At 49.4% G+C, this 20,901-nt stretch overlaps 2 protein-coding genes across 7 annotated transcripts; both read left to right on the forward strand.

The window, feature by feature from the left end:
• Positions 1 to 282: 282 nt before the first annotated feature.
• On the forward strand, positions 283 to 5,238 carry DBNDD2 (dysbindin domain containing 2). Of its 6 annotated transcripts, none has more exons than XM_012780372.3 (4): positions 283 to 416; positions 2,747 to 2,893; positions 3,079 to 3,216; positions 4,572 to 5,238. In XM_012780372.3, the coding sequence occupies exons 2-4, from the start codon at positions 2,755 to 2,757 to the stop codon at positions 4,775 to 4,777; spliced, it is 483 nt and encodes a 160-aa protein (XP_012635826.1). In that variant the 5' UTR covers positions 283 to 416; positions 2,747 to 2,754; the 3' UTR covers positions 4,778 to 5,238. The 6 variants fall into 6 exon arrangements, with proteins under 6 accessions (XP_012635826.1, XP_012635801.1, XP_075867271.1 ...); XM_012780347.2 differs by lacking the exon at positions 283 to 416 and adding an exon at positions 892 to 1,050; XM_076011156.1 differs by lacking the exon at positions 283 to 416 and adding an exon at positions 1,718 to 1,733.
• Positions 5,239 to 11,965: 6,727 nt separating this feature from the next.
• Positions 11,966 to 20,143, forward strand: PIGT (phosphatidylinositol glycan anchor biosynthesis class T). Its single transcript, XM_012780272.2, has 12 exons — positions 11,966 to 12,189; positions 12,351 to 12,528; positions 13,505 to 13,632; positions 13,908 to 14,008; positions 14,114 to 14,200; positions 14,749 to 14,836; positions 14,935 to 15,032; positions 15,120 to 15,285; positions 16,002 to 16,202; positions 18,401 to 18,566; positions 18,681 to 18,764; positions 19,473 to 20,143. Exons 1-12 carry the CDS (start codon positions 12,003 to 12,005, stop codon positions 19,723 to 19,725), a joined length of 1,737 nt encoding a protein of 578 aa, XP_012635726.2. The 5' UTR covers positions 11,966 to 12,002; the 3' UTR covers positions 19,726 to 20,143.
• The last annotated feature ends 758 nt before the right edge of the window (positions 20,144 to 20,901 follow it).

Below are 20,901 nucleotides of genomic sequence, written 5' to 3' on the forward strand. Positions count from 1 at the left end.
GACCCCAAGACAGGAGCATTCTCAGACGGTCCCCGCGCTGCTTCCTGAGCTATGACCACCAGGGGATGGGTATGAAGGGAGGAGGAAGAGAATGGGCACGGAGCCTTGGTCCAGGAGCTGCTAGATTGGGGACTTCTAGCACGGGCCTGAGCGAGGAGGCGCTGGGAAGGGGGCAAGCGTTTCCCCTCTCGGCCTGCAGTTTCTGCCTCGCCCTTCCACCCTCGCCAGGCCGGACCTGCAGCGCCCCTCTCAGCACAGTTGAGGTGCTGGCTCCCTGCCAGCGTCTGGGGGCGCGGCGCAGCGGCCCACCCCTTCGGCCCTGAGCCGCCCGGTCTCGGTGCCCACCCCGCCCAGTGCGCTGGTAAACTGGGCGGCGGCTCTGTCTAGACCCGGAGCCAGGAATCAGGGGCAGCCGGGTGAGTCCCGGGCTCAGGGGGTCCTCCACCGCAGTGCACCTGCCTGCTGGGCGGCCCTGGTTCAGCGCCCTGCCGGCCTCCGGCGGGTTCCCAGCGTGCGCCTTCTCCAGCAGTGCGCGCGTCCGCGTGGCGAGTGTGGCCGAGGTCCCGGGAGTCCGGGTGCCGGTGCGGAGCCGCCGCGTGGGCGCTGCCAGGACCCCGCGCGCAGCAAGTGTGCGTGGGCGGAGAGCCGGCGCGGGAGCCCGCCGCGGGGCTGCGCGGGGCGGGGGCGCAGCAAGTGCATCTGAGCGTGCGGAGAGCAGCGCACGGGCGTCGGCGGCGAGGGTGGTGTGCGGAGGAGCCGGGCCGCTCCGAGGGAGGAAGGATGCGTGCGGGGAACTTTTCGACCGCCCTGGAAGTACGACCAGTCGCGCTCCCAGGGGCTGCCTTTGGCCGCTGGGCGAGTGTGCCCGCCGCCGCCCCTCCCCCACTTCCGCCTCCCGCCTCTTCCTCGTTCCCGGCTCCCAAGGCCCGTCGGTCCCGGGGGAGACCCGGAGGCGCAGCCCCACCCCGGCCGGCGCGGCTCGCTCCCACGCCCCCGCCGCCGCCTCGCCTTCGCCGACAGTCTGAGCAGCGGGGGCGCCGGGCGCTGCAGGTAGGGGCTCTGGCGACGGTGAGCGCAGGTGCCGCGGGGGACAGCGGAGGGGACAGGAGCACGAGGGGAACGGCCTGGGGAGCGCCCTTCTCTGCGCTCCTCCCTTCCCCCGGCGACGCGGCGTGTCCCTTTTTAGGGAATTCTTTCCCTCTCGCTTGCTCCGGTGCGGGTGGGGCTGAGACCGAGAGGAGTTCTCCATTTCACCGGCTCCTGCCCGGTCCCCTGGCAGCCTCCTGCCCCCAGATCTCTTCGCCCCCCTCCCCAGAACCCATAGCCTCGTAAACAACTCCCTTCTTTGCTCCAGCTCGGCTGCGCGGCCCCCCGGAGGGCAGCCCCTTCGCTCTCGGGAGACCCGTGGGACTAGGGGGAGGGGAAAAGAAAGGGGGCGTCCCGGAGTCCCTGGTCCGCGTCGGCTCCCCCCACCCTCTGTCTGTCCCTTCCCCACCCCCTGCTAGAGCAGACTGCCCCAGGGGCCCTGGGTATTTTTAGCGTTGTGACCTGGGCGGCAGCTCTGAGAGCCTTTCCCAGGAACCGGCGTCAGCGCCTCCCTCCTCCACGTCCAGCCCGCGGCCACACCGTCTCCCCACACTTCGTGGCCCTGCCTGGCCCTCTCGGGTTTGGGTCCCTCTCGACTGCCCCATCTGGGGCTGGCCAGGGTCTGGGATGCGCTGAGTCCGGATGAGGTGGGGAAGGCAGTGTGCAAAGGATGATGACCAGATCCTCAAGCTAGAAACTCCCCTGCCTCTGGCGATGGGCTCAGAGCAGAAAGCCAGGAAGGAGATGGAGCGAATGGGAGTGAACGCGGAGGGCCTGGCCTGGCCCAGAGCTCTGGTGTTCTGGAAAGCTCTCAGCACTGGGGGTCAGGAGATCTGGTCTGAATTGGACCCAGGACCCGCCCTTCCGATTGTTCCTCACTGACTAATGGGGAGATAAGACAGTGAGATGTGAAACAAAGAGCTCAGAGAGTTCAGGGAAAAGATGGTCGTCCCCTAAATAGCTCACCTTCCCAAGCAGCGTCTTGTGTTTGAGGTAGGTAGGACGATTATGTCATTTTCAGATGAGGGGACTAAGGCTAGAAAGATGATTTCCTCAGTGGCAGAGCCCAGTCTGGAAGTCAGGTCTGTGACTTCAGAACAAGGGGATGGGGGTGGGGTGGGTGTTTGCAGAGAGAGAAGGAGGAGGAGGAGGGGTTGCTTTAGCTTTTGTTTGAATTTTGAAGGATGTAGAGGAACCAGAGTTGCAGCACTAGAGGAAGAGGACCCTCCACTCCAAAATCTCTATCCTGTCATCCTCCCTGGCCTTCCGAAGGGAGCTGGGTCCATTAAGTGGAGAAAGTACCTCCCCCATTTGGGCTGAACCAGCCCTACCCGTCCAGCCGCTCTTGGAGGGGTACAACACTGAGAGTTGGCCATAGGCTGTGTTTCCTGAATACAGAGGACCTCTTTTGCAGTGCCTGGAACTGACATCCCCTTTGTGAAGCTAGGGCAAGCCCTCCCTCTGCATGAGATTTGAAGTTTGTGGGATGAACTTGCTTTCAGAGAAGGGGACAGAGGTAGCCAAGGCCAGAGGTGTCCAGGCTGGAATCAGAGGTCCCACTGCTGGGATGCTGTCTGCAGTGGGGCTCCCTGTGCCCAGACCCCCACTACCTTCTCCCTCGGCTTCACAGCTGCACTTGTCTTGCTTCTTTACCCTCCAGGAGCCGACATGGACCCAAATCCTCGGGCAGCCCTGGAGCGCCAGCAGCTCCGCCTTCGGGAGCGGCAGAAATTCTTCGAGGACATTTTGCAGCCAGAGACAGAGTTTGTCTTCCCTCTGTCCCACCTGCATCTCGAGTCACAGAGACGTAAGTCCTGAGGCGAGGGACTGGGGTAGGGTAGGAAGGATGTCTTGTGGGTCTTGAATCTTGCGGACCCCCTCCCCTCTTATTTTCATGGCCTTCTAAACTCCTCCTTTGGGACCTGACAGGTACCTGTCACCATTCTATTGGCTCCAGCCTGAGTCCTGACTTGCCCCCTTCTTGATCTGTAGCCCCCATAGGTAGTATCTCGTCTATGGAAGTGAACGTGGACGCACTAGAGCAAGTAGAACTTATTGACCTTGGGGATCAGGATGGAGCAGACGTGTTCTTGCCGTGTGAAGATCCTCCACCAACTCCCCAGACGTCTGGTATGCCCCTCTGCTTTGGGGACCTGGGCTAATGCTGACTAATGTCAGCCAGAGCCGGATGTTGGGGCTCTGAAATGAGACTGCAAGGCTGGGCTGGGGAAGTACACGAGTAGGGGCTGGAAGTGGGTGTTTCTACCAACAAAACAGCTGCCTGCTCTGATTTTAGGGAAGTTGACCTTGAGGGGGAACTAGGTTACACATCCCCAATTCAAAGTTCTAGGAATGGTTAATCCTTTGCCTTTTAAATTGTACATTTGTGAAGTTAATATATTTGCTTACTATAATTAAAATAATACAAAATATAATTTTTATATTTTAAATTTACAATTTAAGTAGTTTTAGTCATCATAATGATATTAATATTTATTGATTACTTTAGTACGTTCCTTATGTTGTGCTAAAATACTTTACATATATTATCTCAATCCTTACAATGTCCTCTCAGGGCAGGTAGTATTATCCCCATTTTGTATAGAAGGAAATTAGGCTCAGATAATTGAAATCACATAGCCACAAAGTAGAAAAGCTGGGATTCAAATCATGTCTGTCTGACTCCAAAGCCCATATACTTATAAGATATTCTCTTATTTAAAACTGCAACTCTTTATTGATAGCCTACTATGTCAGACATTTTTTTTTTTTTGAGACAGAGTCTCGGTTTGTTGCCTAGGCTAGAGTGAGTGCTGTGGCGGCATCCTAGCTCACAGCAACCTCAAACTCCTGGGCTCAAGCAATCCTACTGCCTCAGCCTCCCGAGTAGCTGGGACTACGGGCATGCACCACCATGCCTGGCTAATTTTTTCTGTATATATTAGTTGGCCAATTAATTTCTTTGTATTTATAGTGGAGACGGGGGTCTCACTCTTGCTCAGGCTGGTTTCAAACTCCTGACCTTGAGCGATCCTCCCACCTCGGCCTCCCACAGTGCTAGGATTACAGGCGTGAGCCACCTTGCCAGGCTTATGTCAGACATTTTCTAAGCATTCTTAGATTTTTATCCTCAAAACCCTTTGGGAATGTAGATGTCCTCCCCTCCCCCCCTTTTATTTTTACAAAGGAGGAGTAGAGTCCTTAAAAGGGAAAGTGACTTGCTCCAAGCTACAAAGCAGCGGTAAGTGATATAGATAGAACTTGAACTCTTGCATCGATTGACCTGACACAGACACAGTGTAGTGACATGGAAGGAGCTGGGAGTCAGGAGGAGGAGGTCTTAATCCTGGCTCTTTACTGTGCTGGCAAAATGACTTTGGACAAGTCCCTGCCCCTCTCTGGGCTTCAGTTTCTCCTGGCTGGGTAATCTCTAAGAGTCCTCAAAAGTGCTGTTTTGGCCCTGATCAGCTCTTTTCTCTGGGCAGGGGTGGACGACCATCCAGAGGAGCTGAGCCTGCCAGTGCCCATGGCAGACAGGACCACATCCAGGACCTCTTCTTCATCCTCTGACTCCTCTACCAGCCTGCACAGCCCAAATCCGAGTGATGGTGGAGCAGACACGCCCTTGGCACAGTCGGATGAGGAGGAGGATGGAGCTGATGCAGGGGCAGAGCCCGGGGCCTGCAGCTAGCAGTGGGCCCTCCTACAGACTGACCAAGCGGGCTAATCTGCACACGAGGCTGAAGGAGAAGAATTTTCTTCTTCGGGAGCAGACCAGACTCTTAACTTACAGTAGGCACCAGAGGGGAGGGAAGGATGGCCGGATTGTGTCTCTCTCTGAGATTAACCCTTTCCTGCTTTACTGCTGACCTTTTCCTGCTGCAACCCTTGCACTAGTCTTTGGCTTACTCCTGAGGTAGGACTTGCAAATAAGGCGATGGAAGATGAGGTAGGACGAGATGCCACTGCTTTTCTTAGCACTCCTCCCTCCCCTGAACTATCCTGTAGTCTTCTAATAGAGTCTCCTAAACCAGTGTCTCTAAGTGGATGTGAACTCCACACGTCGAGTAAGGTGGTACTCCAGCCATCCTGCCTCCTTTACAACCTTTTTGGAACAGAGCACGGTATAAATAATAAACAAATATTAACATACCAACCATTCCATTTCATTTTTCACATCACAGAGCCTTTAGCTCTCTAATCAACACCATGTCCTCATCACTCATTCACTCCATTATTGCAGAAATATTTATTGAACATCTGTGCTAGGCATTTGGAATACAGTTTTGAACAAGGCAGGCTGATACAGACTCCTGCCTTCATGAAGTCTACTGTCTTGGGGGAGAAAAATCAAGTAAATACCACCATTCACAGTGTAAGTAGTGTGAGGAGGAACTAACTACTCCTGTACTAGAAAACATGGGCATCTTAACCTAGCTTGTGTGGTCATTGAAAAGCTGATTTTTAAGCTGAAGGATGATTAGGAGTTAGCCAGGCGGGAGGGCGTAATCCAGACAGAAAGAGCAGCTTGTGGAGACTTTAAATGGAGAGAACGTAGTCTCGAGGAACTGAAAAACACTGTTTGGCTGAATTGCTGGATTTGAGGAGGAGATGCAGGGGTAAAACTGACAAAGCTCAGGTTGTGAAAATGCTTTGAAGCCTGGATCAGGTTTCAGTTTGACTGCTAGTAAAAGATCATGACTTAAGATATAAATTTATTTCCTCATATAAAAGAAGCCCAAAGTATAGGCTATATGCAAGTTTCATAGTTACTGAGCACCAGGCTCCTTTGTGGTTCTTTTTGCACATGGCTTGCGTTCTTTTTGATACTTCATGTCTAAGGTGGCTGTCAGAGCCTCAGCCATCATGACCTTGAAACTGGCAGAAAGCAAGTGAGGCATGGGCAAAGAAGGCACAGCCAGAAGTCTGTTCCCACTTTCAGAAGCATTTTTGGAAGTTCTAATTAATAGCATCCACTTTCATTTCATTGGCCAGAACTTGGTAGCATAGGAAATGTTTCATTTATAGACCTTTTATAGACATAGGGACTCATGCCTGTAATCCTAGCACTCTGAGAGGCCGAGGCTGGAGGATCGCTCAAGGTCAGGAGTTGGAGACCAACCTGAGCAAGAGTGAGACCCTGTCTCTACTAAAAATAGAAATTAATTGGCCAACTAAAAATATATAGAAAAAATTAGCTGGGCATGGTGGCGCATGTTTGTAGTCCCAGCCACTCGAGAATCTGAGACAGAAGGATCGCTTGAGCCAGGAGTTTGAGGTTGCTGTGAGCTAAGCTGAAACTATAGCATTCTAGCCCGGGGAACAGAAGTGAGACTCTGTCTCAAAAAAAAACAACAAAAAATAGACATAGGGAGACAGCATTATTGAGGAGAAAGGAAATTCTGGTCTTTGGAAAGACCATAACCTTTTCAAATCCCTGAATTATCAATGCATCTGATTTCTGAATACCTGTCAGACCCCTCAGAAGCACCCTCGCTACTGGGGTGACTGGGATAGTCATTTAGAAGGGCACATTGTTTTCTTGTTAGATTCAAGGTTTTGTAATATCAAGGAACAAGAGAACAGTAGTCATTGGGTAGGTAATTAGTAGTTTATATGTTAGAGGCCACGTTAAAGAGTTTGAATTTATTGGGAGTAATGAAGGATTACAAGTGGTTGGATTTGCTTGTTAAAAAGCTAATTATGGCTGCTGTGTAGAGAATAAACTGGAAGAGGATAGGCTCAAGACAGACAACACAGTAATCCATGTAAGAGATAATGGCGGCTTACAAGACAGTAGTGGTGATTGGCTTAATTGAGTCAAGGCAGAGTATAAACTGATCAATGACATTATTCATTGAATAAATGTTAAATGTAGGTATTTAACATGCACAAGACACTGAGCATGGCCTTGTAGGTGTAGTAGCAGCAAAGAACACAGTCCCTCTTCTCATGGAATTTACAGTCTAGTGGGAGCCCACATGTAAAATTGCAACTGTGTCTAGTGCCAGGAAGGAATTAGTCTATTCGGAAGGGTCACAGGGGTGTTTCCCTGGAGGAAGTGGCATCTGAGCTAAGATCCTAGTGACGAGTGGGAGTAAACTAGGGGAAGAATAACTGGAAGGGCTTCTCGTGAAGTCCTGATTGAAAAGACCAGAATGGATCCATGGAAAACAGAAGCTGATTGTAGCCATCTAGATAAGAAATAATGGATGAGGGTGGAGGTAGAGGGATGGAGAACCCTGGAAGGGATGAAGAGATTTAGGAGGCAAGTTCCAAAAGATTTAATGGGTGGGTGTGAGAGGAAGGGATCAAGGGTGCTGCCGTTGCTTCTGCCTCCTGCAGCCGGGTGATTTGGAGGGCTCTTCACCCAGATGGGGAGTTTTGGAGAGAACTAGGTTTGGGAAGAAAGACATACATTTGGTTCTGGTTTATTTATTTTTCTTACAGAGACACTGTTCTTGTACATACTGTTGAGTCTGAAGTGCCTTTGAGACATCCAAGAGGACATGTTGAGTAGGCACTTGGACCTATAAGTGTGGAATTTAGATGAGAGGATTGGACTGGAAAAAGAAATGATGAGTTATCATGCATAGATTATAGGTGGTAAGTGAAGCCATGAATGTAAATGAGCTTGACAAGGGAGAGAATGTTGAATGAAAGGAACATTACTCATTTCTCACATTTAAAAAAAAATCAAGGCCGGGCCCAGTGGCTCACACCTGTCATCCTAGCACTCTGGGAGGCCGAGACGGCCGGATTGCTTGAGGTCAGGAGTTCAAAACCAGCCTGAGCAAGAGTGAGACCCCATCTCTACTATAAATAGAAAGAAATTAATTGGCCAACTAATATATATAGAAAAAATTAGCCGGGCATGGTGGCGCATGCCTGTAGTCCCAGCTACTTGGGAGGCTGAGGCAGTAGGATCGCTTGAGCCCAGGAGTTTGAGATTGCTGTGAGCTAGGCTCCCGCCACGGCACTCACTCTAGCCTGGGCAACAAAGCGAGACTCTGTCTCAAAAAAAAAAAAAAGAAAATCATTCTACCTTCCTTCACACATCAGATACCACACATGGGATCAGTGACCTTAAGCCCAAGTCCTAAACTGTTCCTAAGTGCTTTTCCTAAGGCTAATGAGAAACTTTTGGGAGCTCCTGGGAAGTAGGAGTGTCCATTAGGCTTTCCCTGTCTCCAGGAAGCTTGTGGAGTGAATACCTTTTGTCCAAAAGCCCTGCGTCCAAGTTGAAGTCATCCATTAAGCTGGGCCAGGGCTATGTTAACCTTTGGGGGTTTTCTGGGTTGCTTATGACTTTGCTGCACACAGAAGACATGATCTCCGTCCTCTTGTGCCTTCTCCCATTCTTTCCTTTAGAGTAGCAAGGCTCTACCTCCTGTCTGACTGTGGCTGAGTCTCCTCTTGGGCAGTGGCCCACGACCTGAACAGCTTTGCTATGCAGGGCTTCTGAACACCCGAAATCACCCCACTTCCTTCCAGGGTGAATGATGGGAAGCTAGACTGGCTTGGTGTCAACATGTCAATAAATCTCTTCGTACCCCAGGCACACAATGCTAAGATTGTGGGGAGCCTGTCTGGGGAGAGGGATTTACATCATTCTCAAGAAGTAGAATTGTTTGTGAGCCTATGGGGAGCCTTCAGTTTGGCTGCTATGAGCCTTAGCCCTGCCTGGAAAAGTCTAGGATCGGCTGAGACCCCGGGACCACTTCCTGGTTGGGACAATGATCTTTTCTCCTGCCAAACCACAGGGGCTTGGCTGGCCTTCAGAGCCACCATCTCCAGCTGACAATTTTTTGGTGTTTTTTTTTGTTGTTGTTTGTTTGTCTGTAAAAAACTTTTTATTATGAGGGTTTCAAACATAAAACAAATATAGAAAGAAAAATATCCCTTGTTCCCATCATACAGTTTCAAAAATTATCCAAACAATTCCAATATTGTATCATCTATCTACCACATACTTTTTTTTTCATGGAAAGATATGATAATTATTGAGAGGAAGAAGTAGATTACAAAACAGTGTATCCAGTATGGTCACTTTTTATAAGATAATATGAGTATCTTCAGGATTCACCATTTGATTACAGTGTCTCATTAAAATTAAACCGTGGTTTATGCCAGCCCAGAGTCTAGCTGTCTGTTTTTTGAGGCCATACAGTGCCCTTGGAGATGGGAGGATGATTTGGAGCCAATTCTGAGTCAAGGAGCCCAGCTTTCAGTCTAGAGGCCACAGTGTGGCTTCTGACTATTGCACAGACTTGTCATAGGGTGGACATCCTGACAGACTCTGGAGAGGAGGGGAGAAGACAAATCCATCCTGATAGACCGCTATGCTGTGGAAGAAACAGGAAGGACCACAGCTCAGGAGAAGATTCCCTGGGAGCCTCACACCGTAGCATCCCCAGGAGTGTACAGAACTTGACACTGAACAGCCTGGCAGTGTGGGGACAATATAGAACTGTGCTATGATGTTTGTTTGTTCATACATTCAGACACTACTGAGCACCTACCTATTTATGTGCTAGCCACTTAGCTTAGGCAACAGAAATACTAAGGTGATCAAGAGCTCTTCCAGGAGTGGACATAGCCACAGATCATGGAAGTATAATGTGATGAGGGCTGTAGCAGAAGTACACAAAGGACTGTAGCTTCCTAGAGAGGGAGAAAGTAAGTCTTCACTGAAGGCTGGGTCTTAACTGATGGGGACAGGCAATTCAAAAGCAAGGCATAGAAGTACAAAATCATAATGATGGAAGCTCTGCCTTTTAAAAAATTATTTTGAGCTATAGTATACTGTAATTTCTTAGGAAATGATCTCAGTTTTTGTACTTCAGTTTCCTCTTCTCTAAACTGGATATAATAGTACAACATGATGGGGTTGTTTGAGGAAATGTTATTATTTAGCACTTACTACATTCCAGATCCTACATATACATAATTTCTAATCCCAACAACAACCCTGAAAATAGGTTTCTCCATTTGACAGATGAAGAAAAGTGGCACTTGGATTGCTCAGGTTCATATGCCTTAAAGGCTAGCACAGGGATTTGAACCCATGTCTTTCTGACATCTAAGCTCATGGCCTTCCTACTATTCCATGCCTAATGAGGCAGGAACACTGAATTTAGGTAGAGTGAGAAAAATGCAATAAAGACAGCTTTTGGACATTTCCTTTCTGGTTGGTTTGTAGTATATCTCAGCAGACCTGCCGGACATCAAATTCGGCTCTTCATAGAAGTATGGTTGTTTTACCAAGCAACTGTTCATGAAATCCTTCGTGAATGTGTTGCCCATAGGGCAGATAGAAAAATAAGAGCATAAATTTAACACTGGAACTCCTACAACTTAATCATAAAAGGGCAAGCAAGCCAGTTAAAGGGGGGGTGTGGTACAAAAGATTTTAACAGACCTTTCACAAAAAATATATGAATGGCCAATGAGCACATGAACAGATGCTTAACATTGTTAGTTACCAGGGAAAAGCAAATTAAAACCATAATGAGACACCACTACCTACACACCCAAGCAGTAAAACTAAAAAGTGCAAAAAACTTAAAAACACCAAATGTTGACTAGGATGTGGAGTAACTGGAATTCTCACACATTGTTGGTGGAAGCACAAAGTCATACATGTTGGAGAAATGTGTGTCAGTTTCTTATAAAATTAAACATACACCTATTATTCTTTGACCCAGCAATTCTACTCCTAAATATTTGCCCAAGGGATACAGTAAGTATGTCTTCAAAGTAATTTGTGCAGACAGCACCCTTGTTCATAATAGCCAAAAACTTTAAAGATCAACAGGAGAATGGATAAACTAAGGTATATTCATACAACATAACACTACATAGTAATAAAAAGAAAAAAATTACTGATACATGCAAGAATGTGGATGATTCTCAAAAACATTCTTCCCGTGAAGAAGCTTTACACAAAAAATATACATGTAATGATTTCATTTATATTTAGTTCTAAAAACAGATTAATCTATTGTGGAAGAAAAATCAGAAGAGTGGCTGCCTCTGGAGGTGGTGTAGGAGCAGGGATGGACTGGGAAGAGTTATTAGCCAACTTTCTGGGGTTTTAGGAATGTTATGTATTGTGACAGGAGTTTGGGCCACACGGGTTGTGTGCATTTGTTAAAACACAGTGAATATACATTTCAGATTTGTGCATTTCACTGTATGTGAATTTTACATAAAAGGTAAACAAATATCGAACTCTAACTATATACATGCTGAACTATTTAGAAGTGTACAAACTACATCTGCAATTTGAAGTGCATCAACACATAAGATAGACTGATGGATGTGTAGGCAGGTATGTGATAAAGCTCAAGCATAGTAAAATGTTAATGGTAGAATTTAGGTGATTGGGAAACAGGTGATCATTTTTTCAATTTTAATGTATGTTTGAAAATTTTCATAATAAATGAAGCAGTTATTGGAAGGGTTTGCAGGAAAGTCCTGCCACTAAGAGGTGCTGGATAGGCTAAGGGCCGAGCAAATGGAGACACCAGAAGCTAAGGGAGGCACGAGCCCCACTGTGTGACCTCGCAAAAGTAACTGACCTCAATCTGTTTCCTCAACTATTAAATGGGTAAATGGCAGTGGCCGCGCTCCGTATTATTAAGCACTTTCTGGTGGGTGAAATCACCTTGAACTGGGTGAGTCCTCAAGGCAGCCCCTCGACCTGCCACACGCCCACTCCCCTTGGTGTCCTCTCAGTGCCCACTTAGACCCACCAGCCCCGTGGAATATCCGCGGCCGGGGCAGACAGTGGCTCTGCTAACAGCACCCCGGTTTCCGGGACGTATCGGAAGTCACTTCTCCTACGCCCTTCCTATTGGATGCCGGCCTCTCATGGGGGCGGGCGCGCTGGGGGCGCGGAAGCAGCCGCAGGCATGGCGGCGGCCTTGCCGCTCGCTCTGGTGGTGCTGCTTCTCTTGGGGCCGGGCGGCCCGGCCCTTGCAGAACCCCCACGCGACAGCCTACGAGAAGAGCTTGTCATCACCCCGCTGCCTTCGGGGGACGTCGCCGCTACATTCCAGTTCCGCACACGCTGGGATTCCGAGCTGCAGCGCGAAGGAGGTCAGAGGGCGAGATCTCACAGGAGAAAGATTTCTGTGGCACCTGCTGGGAGTAGGGTGGGGGCAAGCCTTGGGGGCGGGGCCTGATCCTGGGTGGAGTTCTGGACCCTGGGAGTGGGTCCCAATGCGGTGTGCATCACTCACCTGCTCCCTCCTCCTCAGTGTCTCATTACAGGCTCTTCCCCAAAGCTCTGGGGCAATTGATCTCCAAGTATTCTCTACGGGAGCTGCACCTGTCATTCACACAAGGCTTTTGGAGGACGCGATACTGGGGGCCACCCTTCCTGCAGGCCCCATCAGGTGCAGAGCTCTGGGTCTGGTTCCAAGACACTGTCACTGAGTGAGTGCCCGCCTTGGGTCCTGTTCCAACTATGGAGGGGAAGGTGTAGTAAACTTGCCACTGCCCTTGGGGGCAGCAGGGATTCTACGGGGGGGGGGGGGGGGGGTAGAACATTGTAAGAAAGAAATGATATTACCACTGAGTGGCATTCAGTTCTAGTGCTTATTAAGTTTTATGCTTCCTATTATTAATATAGACAGCAAATCTCTTTGATATTTCTCTAAGAAATGAACACCTAATTTAATTTGATATTTTTTGTGAAGTCCTAGAATAGTTGTTTTTCCCTTTTTCAGTGAGCTTTTTTTTGGTTATAAGACTTCCCACCGTAGAACCAGGACTTACGTTCACATCCAGGGTATTCATGGGGCAGTGTGTGTTGCTTTGCCCAGCTAAGGCAACTCAGGCAAGATCAGTGAGCTCATCTCAGCTCCAAGGTATGGGGCACTTTCCATGGTGGTGTGGGAAGTACATGAATGACCCAGACTAGTCCTTGTCCTTAAGTTGCTCACAGCCTAGTTAGGGGGAAAAGGTGCTTAGGGCAAGATGCTGCCGCCACCTAGCAATCTCCCAGGACAGACCTAATGAGTGGCTTGGATGGTCAGAACCACAGCAGCACAGAGGAGGCTGTGCTCAAGGAGGGCAGGAAAGGGTTCCTGGAAGAGGGGGCAAGGACTGGAGCTGGAACTTGAAGTTGGGAAGAGAGCAGTGGGCAGAGCTTTCCCAGGCAGGAAGAATCACCTGAACCAAGAAGACCCATGGGGACGCAGGGATGTCTGGAGGAGAGTGAGGAAGAAGGGGCTGTGTAGGGTGAGACCCAGGAAGTGGGGTGAATGGGAGCAGTGATGTTCCAGCCATCAACTGCCCTAAGGTTAAGAATACAGCCTCCTCCTACTGTGGGTTTGGTGGCCAGCTGTGGGCTTTGAGGGAGGAAACGGAGGCAGTCTCAGGACAGTGAGTGGTTTGTGTCTCCATCCAGTGTGGATAAATCTTGGAAGGAGCTCAGTAACGTCCTCTCAGGGATCTTCTGTGCCTCTCTCAACTTCATCGATTCCACCAACACAGTCACTCCCACTGCCTCCTTCAAACCCCTGGGGGTGGCCAATGGTGAGATATCCCCTTGTCTCCTTTTCCCCTCAGTTTCCTTCCTCCTCAGCCTGGGCTAGATCCTAAATCCCCTGGGTGTGCAGGCCTCAAAAAAAGGCTTCCCAAGACCGTGCTGTCTCTGCATTGCCTTTTCCCACAGGGAGCAGGAAGCCCCACCCCCACCTGTGAGTGGGCAGTGGTGCTAGGGAGTGGTGCAGGTCGTCCCTGTCTCTGGAGAGTGTGTCCTGAAGGGTGGGCCCCAAGGCCCACCCCAGGCAGACCTCTGTCTCCCTCAGACACTGATCACTACTTCCTGCGCTATGCTGTGCTGCCGAGGGAGGTTGTCTGCACCGAGAACCTCACCCCGTGGAAGAAGCTCTTGCCCTGTAGTTCCAAGGTGAGGCCACACAGCCTGGCAGCCAGGATGCATTTACAGAGACCCCGTGCTCCATGCCAGGTGATTCACAGGTGCTGACCTGTCATCTCTCCTCACCTCCTCCAGGCAGGCCTCTCTGTGCTGCTGAAGGCGGATCGCTTGTTCCACACCAGCTACCATTCACAGGCAGTGCACATCCGCCCTGTTTGCAGAGTAAGTCATGGGGAGTTAGGGGTAGGTGTGATCCGGGGGTTCACAGAGAAGGTGCAGGTAAAGCTCATAGCCTGGTGTCTGGTTCAGGCTGAGTGAGTAGTAAGTGATAGATGGTGATTATTCAAGGCATTGGCCAAACACCAAGGAAACTGAGTGGCTGCCTGGCAAATACTCAGTAAATCTTTGTCATGGAGCAGAGTGGTTAAGAACAATGGCTGTGCGGGTGCAATTGCTAGCTCAGTCACTTGCCAGCTGGCATGACCTTGAGTGAATCATTTTATTTCTCTGAGCCTGGTTTCCTCATCTGTCACATGAGAATAATAATAGAGAGTCAACTCTTAATGTTATTGTGATGATTTATCAAACTGCTGTACAAAAAGTGGTTGGCACAGAGCATGGCACAGGGTCAAGTGCTCAGTAGTAAGCGGTAGCAAAGCGATGGGTGTGAAGATTGATAGGTGAGGGATTGCATCCAGGTGGGAGTCCTTGAGGCTGTGCGGTTGGTGAGAGTGATGCTCCTCACTGCTGCCGTCTGGCCTTTGTGGTAGAACGCACGCTGTACCAGCATCTCCTGGGAGCTGAGGCAGACCCTTTCGGTTGTATTCGATGCCTTCGTCACGGGGCAGGGGAAGAAAGGTAAGCTGCCTTGGCAACGCGTCTCCATTCACCTGCCCCCGCCCCTCCCTGTCTGTGCCGATCAGGCCTAGCCCCAGCCCCTGCTCTCTGCTCCTCAGACTGGTCCCTCTTCCGGATGTTCTCCCGGACCCTCACAGAGCCCTGCCCTCTGGCGTCAGAGAGCCGAGTCTATGTGGACATCACCAGCTACGGCCAGGTACCAAGGTCTCCAGCCACACATGCACCCCCCTCTTCCCCAAGGCCAGTCTGCCCCTCTACTTGCTTCCCTGCCCTGTGTCCCCAGGACAATGAGACATTGGAGGTGAACCCGCCCCCCACCACTACATACCAGGATGTCATCCTGGGCACTCGGAGGACCTATGCCGTCTATGACTTGCTTGACACGGCCCTGATCAACAACTCCCGCAACCTCAACCTCCAGCTCAAGTGGAAGAAACCGCCAGAGAATGGTGAGTGGGTAGGTGGGTGGGCTGCCAGGGTCACAACGGGCTACCGATCTTTCCCTTCTTGGGAGAAGACTCATGATCCTGTGTCTTTGCTGTACAATCACAGGGTTGTGTTCTGAGCCAGATATCTGGAGTCATGAGCTCCTGGTTCTGACTCCACCTCTTCTGAGCTCTGTGACCTTGGGCAGGTTCCTAACTCCCCTGAGCCTAGTGTCTACTTCTGAAAAACAGGGACAGTAATGTCTCTGGATGAGGTAATTGATGTAAGAAATGGAATTTGTTCATGCATTTACTTCATCCATCAAATAGTTTTGAATTGGTACTATGTGCCAGGCGTAGAGTAGTAAATAAGACAGAGGACACTGCATTCAAGAAATGTAATGTCTATTAGTTGAGGCAGGTATCAATTAATTAATTACGATTGTGTTCGGCGTTACCAAGGGAAAGGACAGACTGTCCTAAGAGCACCTACTTTGAGTTGGGAGAGGGCATAGTGTTGGGTACATAAGCACTTGGTAAATAATAGTAATCCTACTATCATTATCATTTGTGGGCCAGGAAAGACAGAAAGGATTCCAGAGCCCAGGTTGCCCAGTTCTGATGAATGGCAGGACATTTCCCCTCTACTCAAGAGCTTGGGACTCTGAACATGGCCCAGGGAGTTGGCTTGTAAACCCTTTCCTTTAGCAGCAGCTAACTGCTGACTTTTCTTTGCACAGAGGCCCCTCCAGTGCCCTTCCTGCATGCCCAGCGCTACGTGAGCGGCTACGGGCTGCAGAAGGGGGAGCTGAGCACGCTGCTGTACAACACCCACCCCTACCGGGCCTTCCCCGTGCTGCTGCTGGACTCCGTGCCCTGGTATCTGCGGCTGTATGTGCACACTCTCACCATCACCTCCAAGGGCAAGGAGAACAAACCAAGTGAGGAACTGAGTCCTGAACCAGGCCCCACCACCCCAGCCCACCTGGCTCATTCTCTCTCCTGGTTCCCCAAACTCTCATTTTTTCAGGATAATGCCTGAGTACCTCTGAAAAACTACACAGGCATAAAGAGTTAGGAAGAGTCTGGAAAATGGAATGGGAAACTCACCATGCCAGATTCAGAAGTAATTTATAAAGCAGAGATCATTAAACACAAAATACTGGTGATTCTTAATAGGCCTGTACGGAGGCAGTAGCTTCTGATCTTTTCCACTTACTTGCTCCTTTCTGCAGCCTCAGGCACATGCTCGTGTTTTGTGATGACTCATAGACTCTTTAACATAGAGAAAGCGTTGATAATTTTGGATTTTGGGAGCTAAGCTAAGCTTAGCAGAGCTGGGGTAGACAGTTTTTTGCTTCCTTGGGAGGGGTAAAGACATACAGTTTTTAAAATTTATTTTTATTTTCCATTATTTTTCTAAGGGGAAATTAATATTTACTGAGTACTTTCTATTAGCATAACACTTTAGTTTTAGTGTTTTTCTTTGGTGTAGGGTGAAACAAATAATAAAGAAAAAGATATTAGGAAGGTATTATGTCACATTCCAAACAGCCAGACTTAAAATTCTTCTTTGCATACCTCTGTTGTTTCCCATATTTTCAAGCCTGTGGTTAATCATTGTACTTATTTTCAACACTATTATTTGTACCACCTTCAAAATCTTCCTTTCAAAAGTCTTACCTATGTATTCTGTAGGCTTTTCTGTTTGGTTTTGGTTTTTTACCTTTTTCAATGGAACATTTCAGGCACTAACCCAAATAGAATAGTGTACTAAACTCCCATATATATACCCATCCTGTAGCTTCTAGTCTCTAGCTTCCTGTCATTTTTATTCATTTCACCCTTCTTTTTTTTTCTTTTTCTTTTTTCTTTACTGGCTTATTTTTCTGCTGGGGTATCTTAAAGCAAATCTTAGACATTGCATCAGTTTACCTTTAAATATAGTATATATGTCTAAGAGACAAAGACTTAAAAAAATATAACTATATCATTATCCCTGCATGGTCTTAAAAATGACTTTTTTTTTTTTTTTTTTTTTTTGAGACAGAGTCTCACTTTGTTGTCCAGGCTAGAGTGAGTGCCGTGGCGTCAGCCTAGCTCACAGCAACCTCAAACTCCTGGGCTTGAGTGATCCTTCTGCCTCAGCCTCCCGAGTAGCTGGACTACAGGCATGCGCCACCATGCCCGGCTAATTTTTTATATATATATCAGTTGGCCAATTAATTTCTTTCTATTTATAGTAGAGACGGGGTCTCGCTCTTGCTCAGGCTGGTTTTGAACTCCTGACCTTGAGCAATCCGCCCGCCTCGGCCTCCCAAGAGCTAGGATTACAGGCGTGAGCCACAGCGCCCGGCCTAAAAAAATGACTTTTTATTATTGGTTTATTTGAATTGAGATCTAACCAAGGTCCTCACATTGCATTTGCTTGATATGTCTCTTAAGTTTCTTTTTTAAAGATAAATAAACTTTGTGTTTTAGAGCAGTTTTAAGTTTTAGGCTTACAGGAATATGGAGCAAAAGTACAGAATTCCCATAAACTCCCCTCTCCCCACTCACAGTTTCCCTCATGATTAACGTCTTACAGTTGGGGTGGTGCTCTTTAGTCTCTCTTAATCTAGAACAGTTCCCATTTTTTTGTAAGCTATTTATTGGATACAAAAAACTGGGTCATTTGTTGTATAGAATGTTCTACATTTTGGATTTGTCCTTGTGCTGGTTTGTAACATATTCCTCTGTCTACTGTTATTTCCTGTGTATTGGTGGTTAGATTTAGAAACTTGATTAGATTGATGTCCCATATTTTTGGCAAGGAAAATTCCCCGGTGGCTCTGTGAACTTCTCTTGCATGACATCAGGCACTTGGTGTCTGCTGCCCCAGTTTTAGTGATGTGAAGATTGATTAGTGGTCTGTAGCACTCTTGAGAGCCTCTCTGGACCACGTCCTGGGATCACTGCCCTGGAAACATCCTCTCCCTTTCCTGAGATCCCATTTCCTTCCTTAGACTACCTGACTTCTGCGATCTGGAACCCACCACCTAGGCACCCAGATTGAGGCCCCAGGGTAAGCGGTAGGAACCCGAGGGGTAGGTCGTCTGACCCCAGGAAAGAGGTATGAGTGGCCTTTGCCTGTCTCCAGGTTACATCCACTACCAACCTGCCCAGGACCGGCTCCAGCCCCACCTCCTGGAGATGCTGATTCAGCTGCCAGCCAACTCGGTCACCAAGGTCTCCATCCAGTTTGAGCGGGCGCTGCTCAAGTGGACCGAGTACACCCCAGACCCCAACCACGGCTTCTATGTCAGGTGGGCTCCACTCCCCCAGGCTGCCCCCCACCTTCCTGATCCACCCTCTTTGCCAGTCGCCCCTTGGTGGGGGAGCCTGTTGGGAACACCGGCCATCTGTCTGCTTTTCTCCAGCCCATCTGTCCTCAGCGCCCTTGTGCCCAGCTTGGTAGCAGCCAAACCAGTGGACTGGGAAGGGAGTCCTCTCTTCAACACCCTGTAAGTGTAACCGCACCCTCCTGAGAGTACATCCTCAGGGGCCTTAACACAGATGGTCCGGCTCCTGCAGGGTGGGTTGGGGTAGATGTTACCTCTTCCACAGCAATGTGTGCATGTCACTCACTCCTATTGAAAGTCCTAGTGGTCTATGATATTTGTAAAGACTTTATAAAATGATTTTAAAGTGCTTCTAGAACAATAAGTAGGTGAGAATAGCAGTAGTTACAGCCTACATTTAGTCAGTGATACTCTTAAATATTTAATCAAGCACTTATCAATGCCAGTACTTCAGAGAGCACCGGGTATACAAGAGAAAACACAACAGACTCATCCCGTCCTCCCAGCGCTTACAGCTAGAGGGAGGTTCTGCCCTAGATAGTAACGGAGTGGTGATTAGGGTGGGGTAGGGAGTAATTTAGTGGGTCATCTAGGAGTGCTTCTTGGAGGAGGGGGCAGAGACCAGGCTAAGAAGGGGCAGCCAAGTGAAGACAGGGCCCCTTTCCTCCACTTCAAGGCAAGGCTACTCTCCTTTTATCGGGTTTATGCATTGAGCTTTCACTAAGATGCCTTCTGTTGAAAGGTTTCGATACTAAGAGAACGTTGCAAACCCTGACCGTGTAGCAGTGGCCCGGTGCAGCCTGGGAGTGAGGACAGGGAGCTGGGGAGGAGCAGCCAGTGCTGTGCCACCACTCCTTCCCTGACCCCCAGGTTCCCAGTCTCTGATGGCTCTAGCTACTTTGTGCGACTCTACACCGAGCCACTGCTGGTGAACCTGCCGACACCGGACTTCAGCATGCCCTACAACGTGATCTGCCTCACGTGCACCGTCGTGGCCGTGTGCTACGGCTCCTTCTACAATCTCCTCACCCGGACCTTCCACATCGAGGAGCCCAGCAAGGGTGGCCTGGCCAAGCGGCTGGCCAACCTCATCCGGCGCGCCCGAGGTGTCCCCCCACTCTGAGGCCCGTCGTCTTCAGCAGCTGCGGTTTCTCTGTGAGAGGCATGGCGGTGACCCCAGGGGCTCACTCTGCCACTCGCTCTCCCCAGTCTTGGCTTTTGAACCAACCTCCCCTGGACCACGCCAGGGCCTAGAGCTGCGCTGTCTAGTCCAGTAGCCACAAGCCAAATGTGCCATTTGAATTTAAATTAATTTAAACTAGAAATCCATTTCCTTGGCTATAGTGGCCACAGTTCAAGTGTTCAGTAACCAAAAGTGGTTAGTGGCTACTGTGTAGGACAGTGCAGATAAGCGTTTCCATCACTGCAGGAGGTGTCACTGCACAGCACTGGCCTGGGTGACAGGGTGCTGAAGAGTCTGTGTCGCTGTGTGGTAGGTGGGACTTACTTGTTGTGGAATAAAAAACAGCTGCTTCCTTGGTTCTTTGCCTCCTGTCTTTGAGGCCTGGGAAGAGTGGAAGACTAAGGCCTGTTTGCTGGGTGCCTGAACACGACCTCCAAGGCTACCTCCCCACCTAAAAGGACACCCAGCAACTCCCCTGCCAAAAATTCCTTCTCTGCTCCTCCCTCCTCCCCTCCTCCTTCCTCCCCACCCTCATCTGACTGTAATTCCCAGAACTCCCTGGGTTTGGCTGGGAGTGTTTTCTGTAAGCAAAATCATAACCATGAAAATGAATCATCCTGCCTTTTGGGGTCTCTGAGAACTAGTCCACATCACCAAGGGGAGAGGGGAGAGGCAAGAGAGCTTTGGCTTGTAGTTCTTTAGCTGTAATGTGCCTCAGAATTATGGGGGCACTTATGAGAATAATGCAGATTCCTGGGGTCCAGATCGTACTAATTAATTCAGTTGGTCCAGGTGTAGCCCACTTTCAAATGTTTAGCAGGCTCTTCAGGTGCTTGTGTTGCAGATGGTCCTTAGACCACCCACAGGCTTTGAAGCCTGCCCCTGCCTACCTCCCCTGCTTGTTATATAACCCTCATTCCTGTAAAACAAGCCCTTGGGCTGATGTCTCCTGCTGCCTTCATCTCCTGTAAAGACATCTCCTCTTGCAACTTGGCATTAACTGTGTAAGTTATTTGCGGTTACCCCCACCCCCCAGCCCACTCAGTTCTCCTGCAATAGCAGTTTAGCCTAGGATGCCCTGTTCCACGAACCACACACACCCTTGAGCTGCCTGCT

This window comes from Microcebus murinus, chromosome 16, assembly GCF_040939455.1.
Source record: "Microcebus murinus isolate Inina chromosome 16, M.murinus_Inina_mat1.0, whole genome shotgun sequence".
Taxonomy (NCBI): domain Eukaryota; kingdom Metazoa; phylum Chordata; class Mammalia; order Primates; family Cheirogaleidae; genus Microcebus; species Microcebus murinus.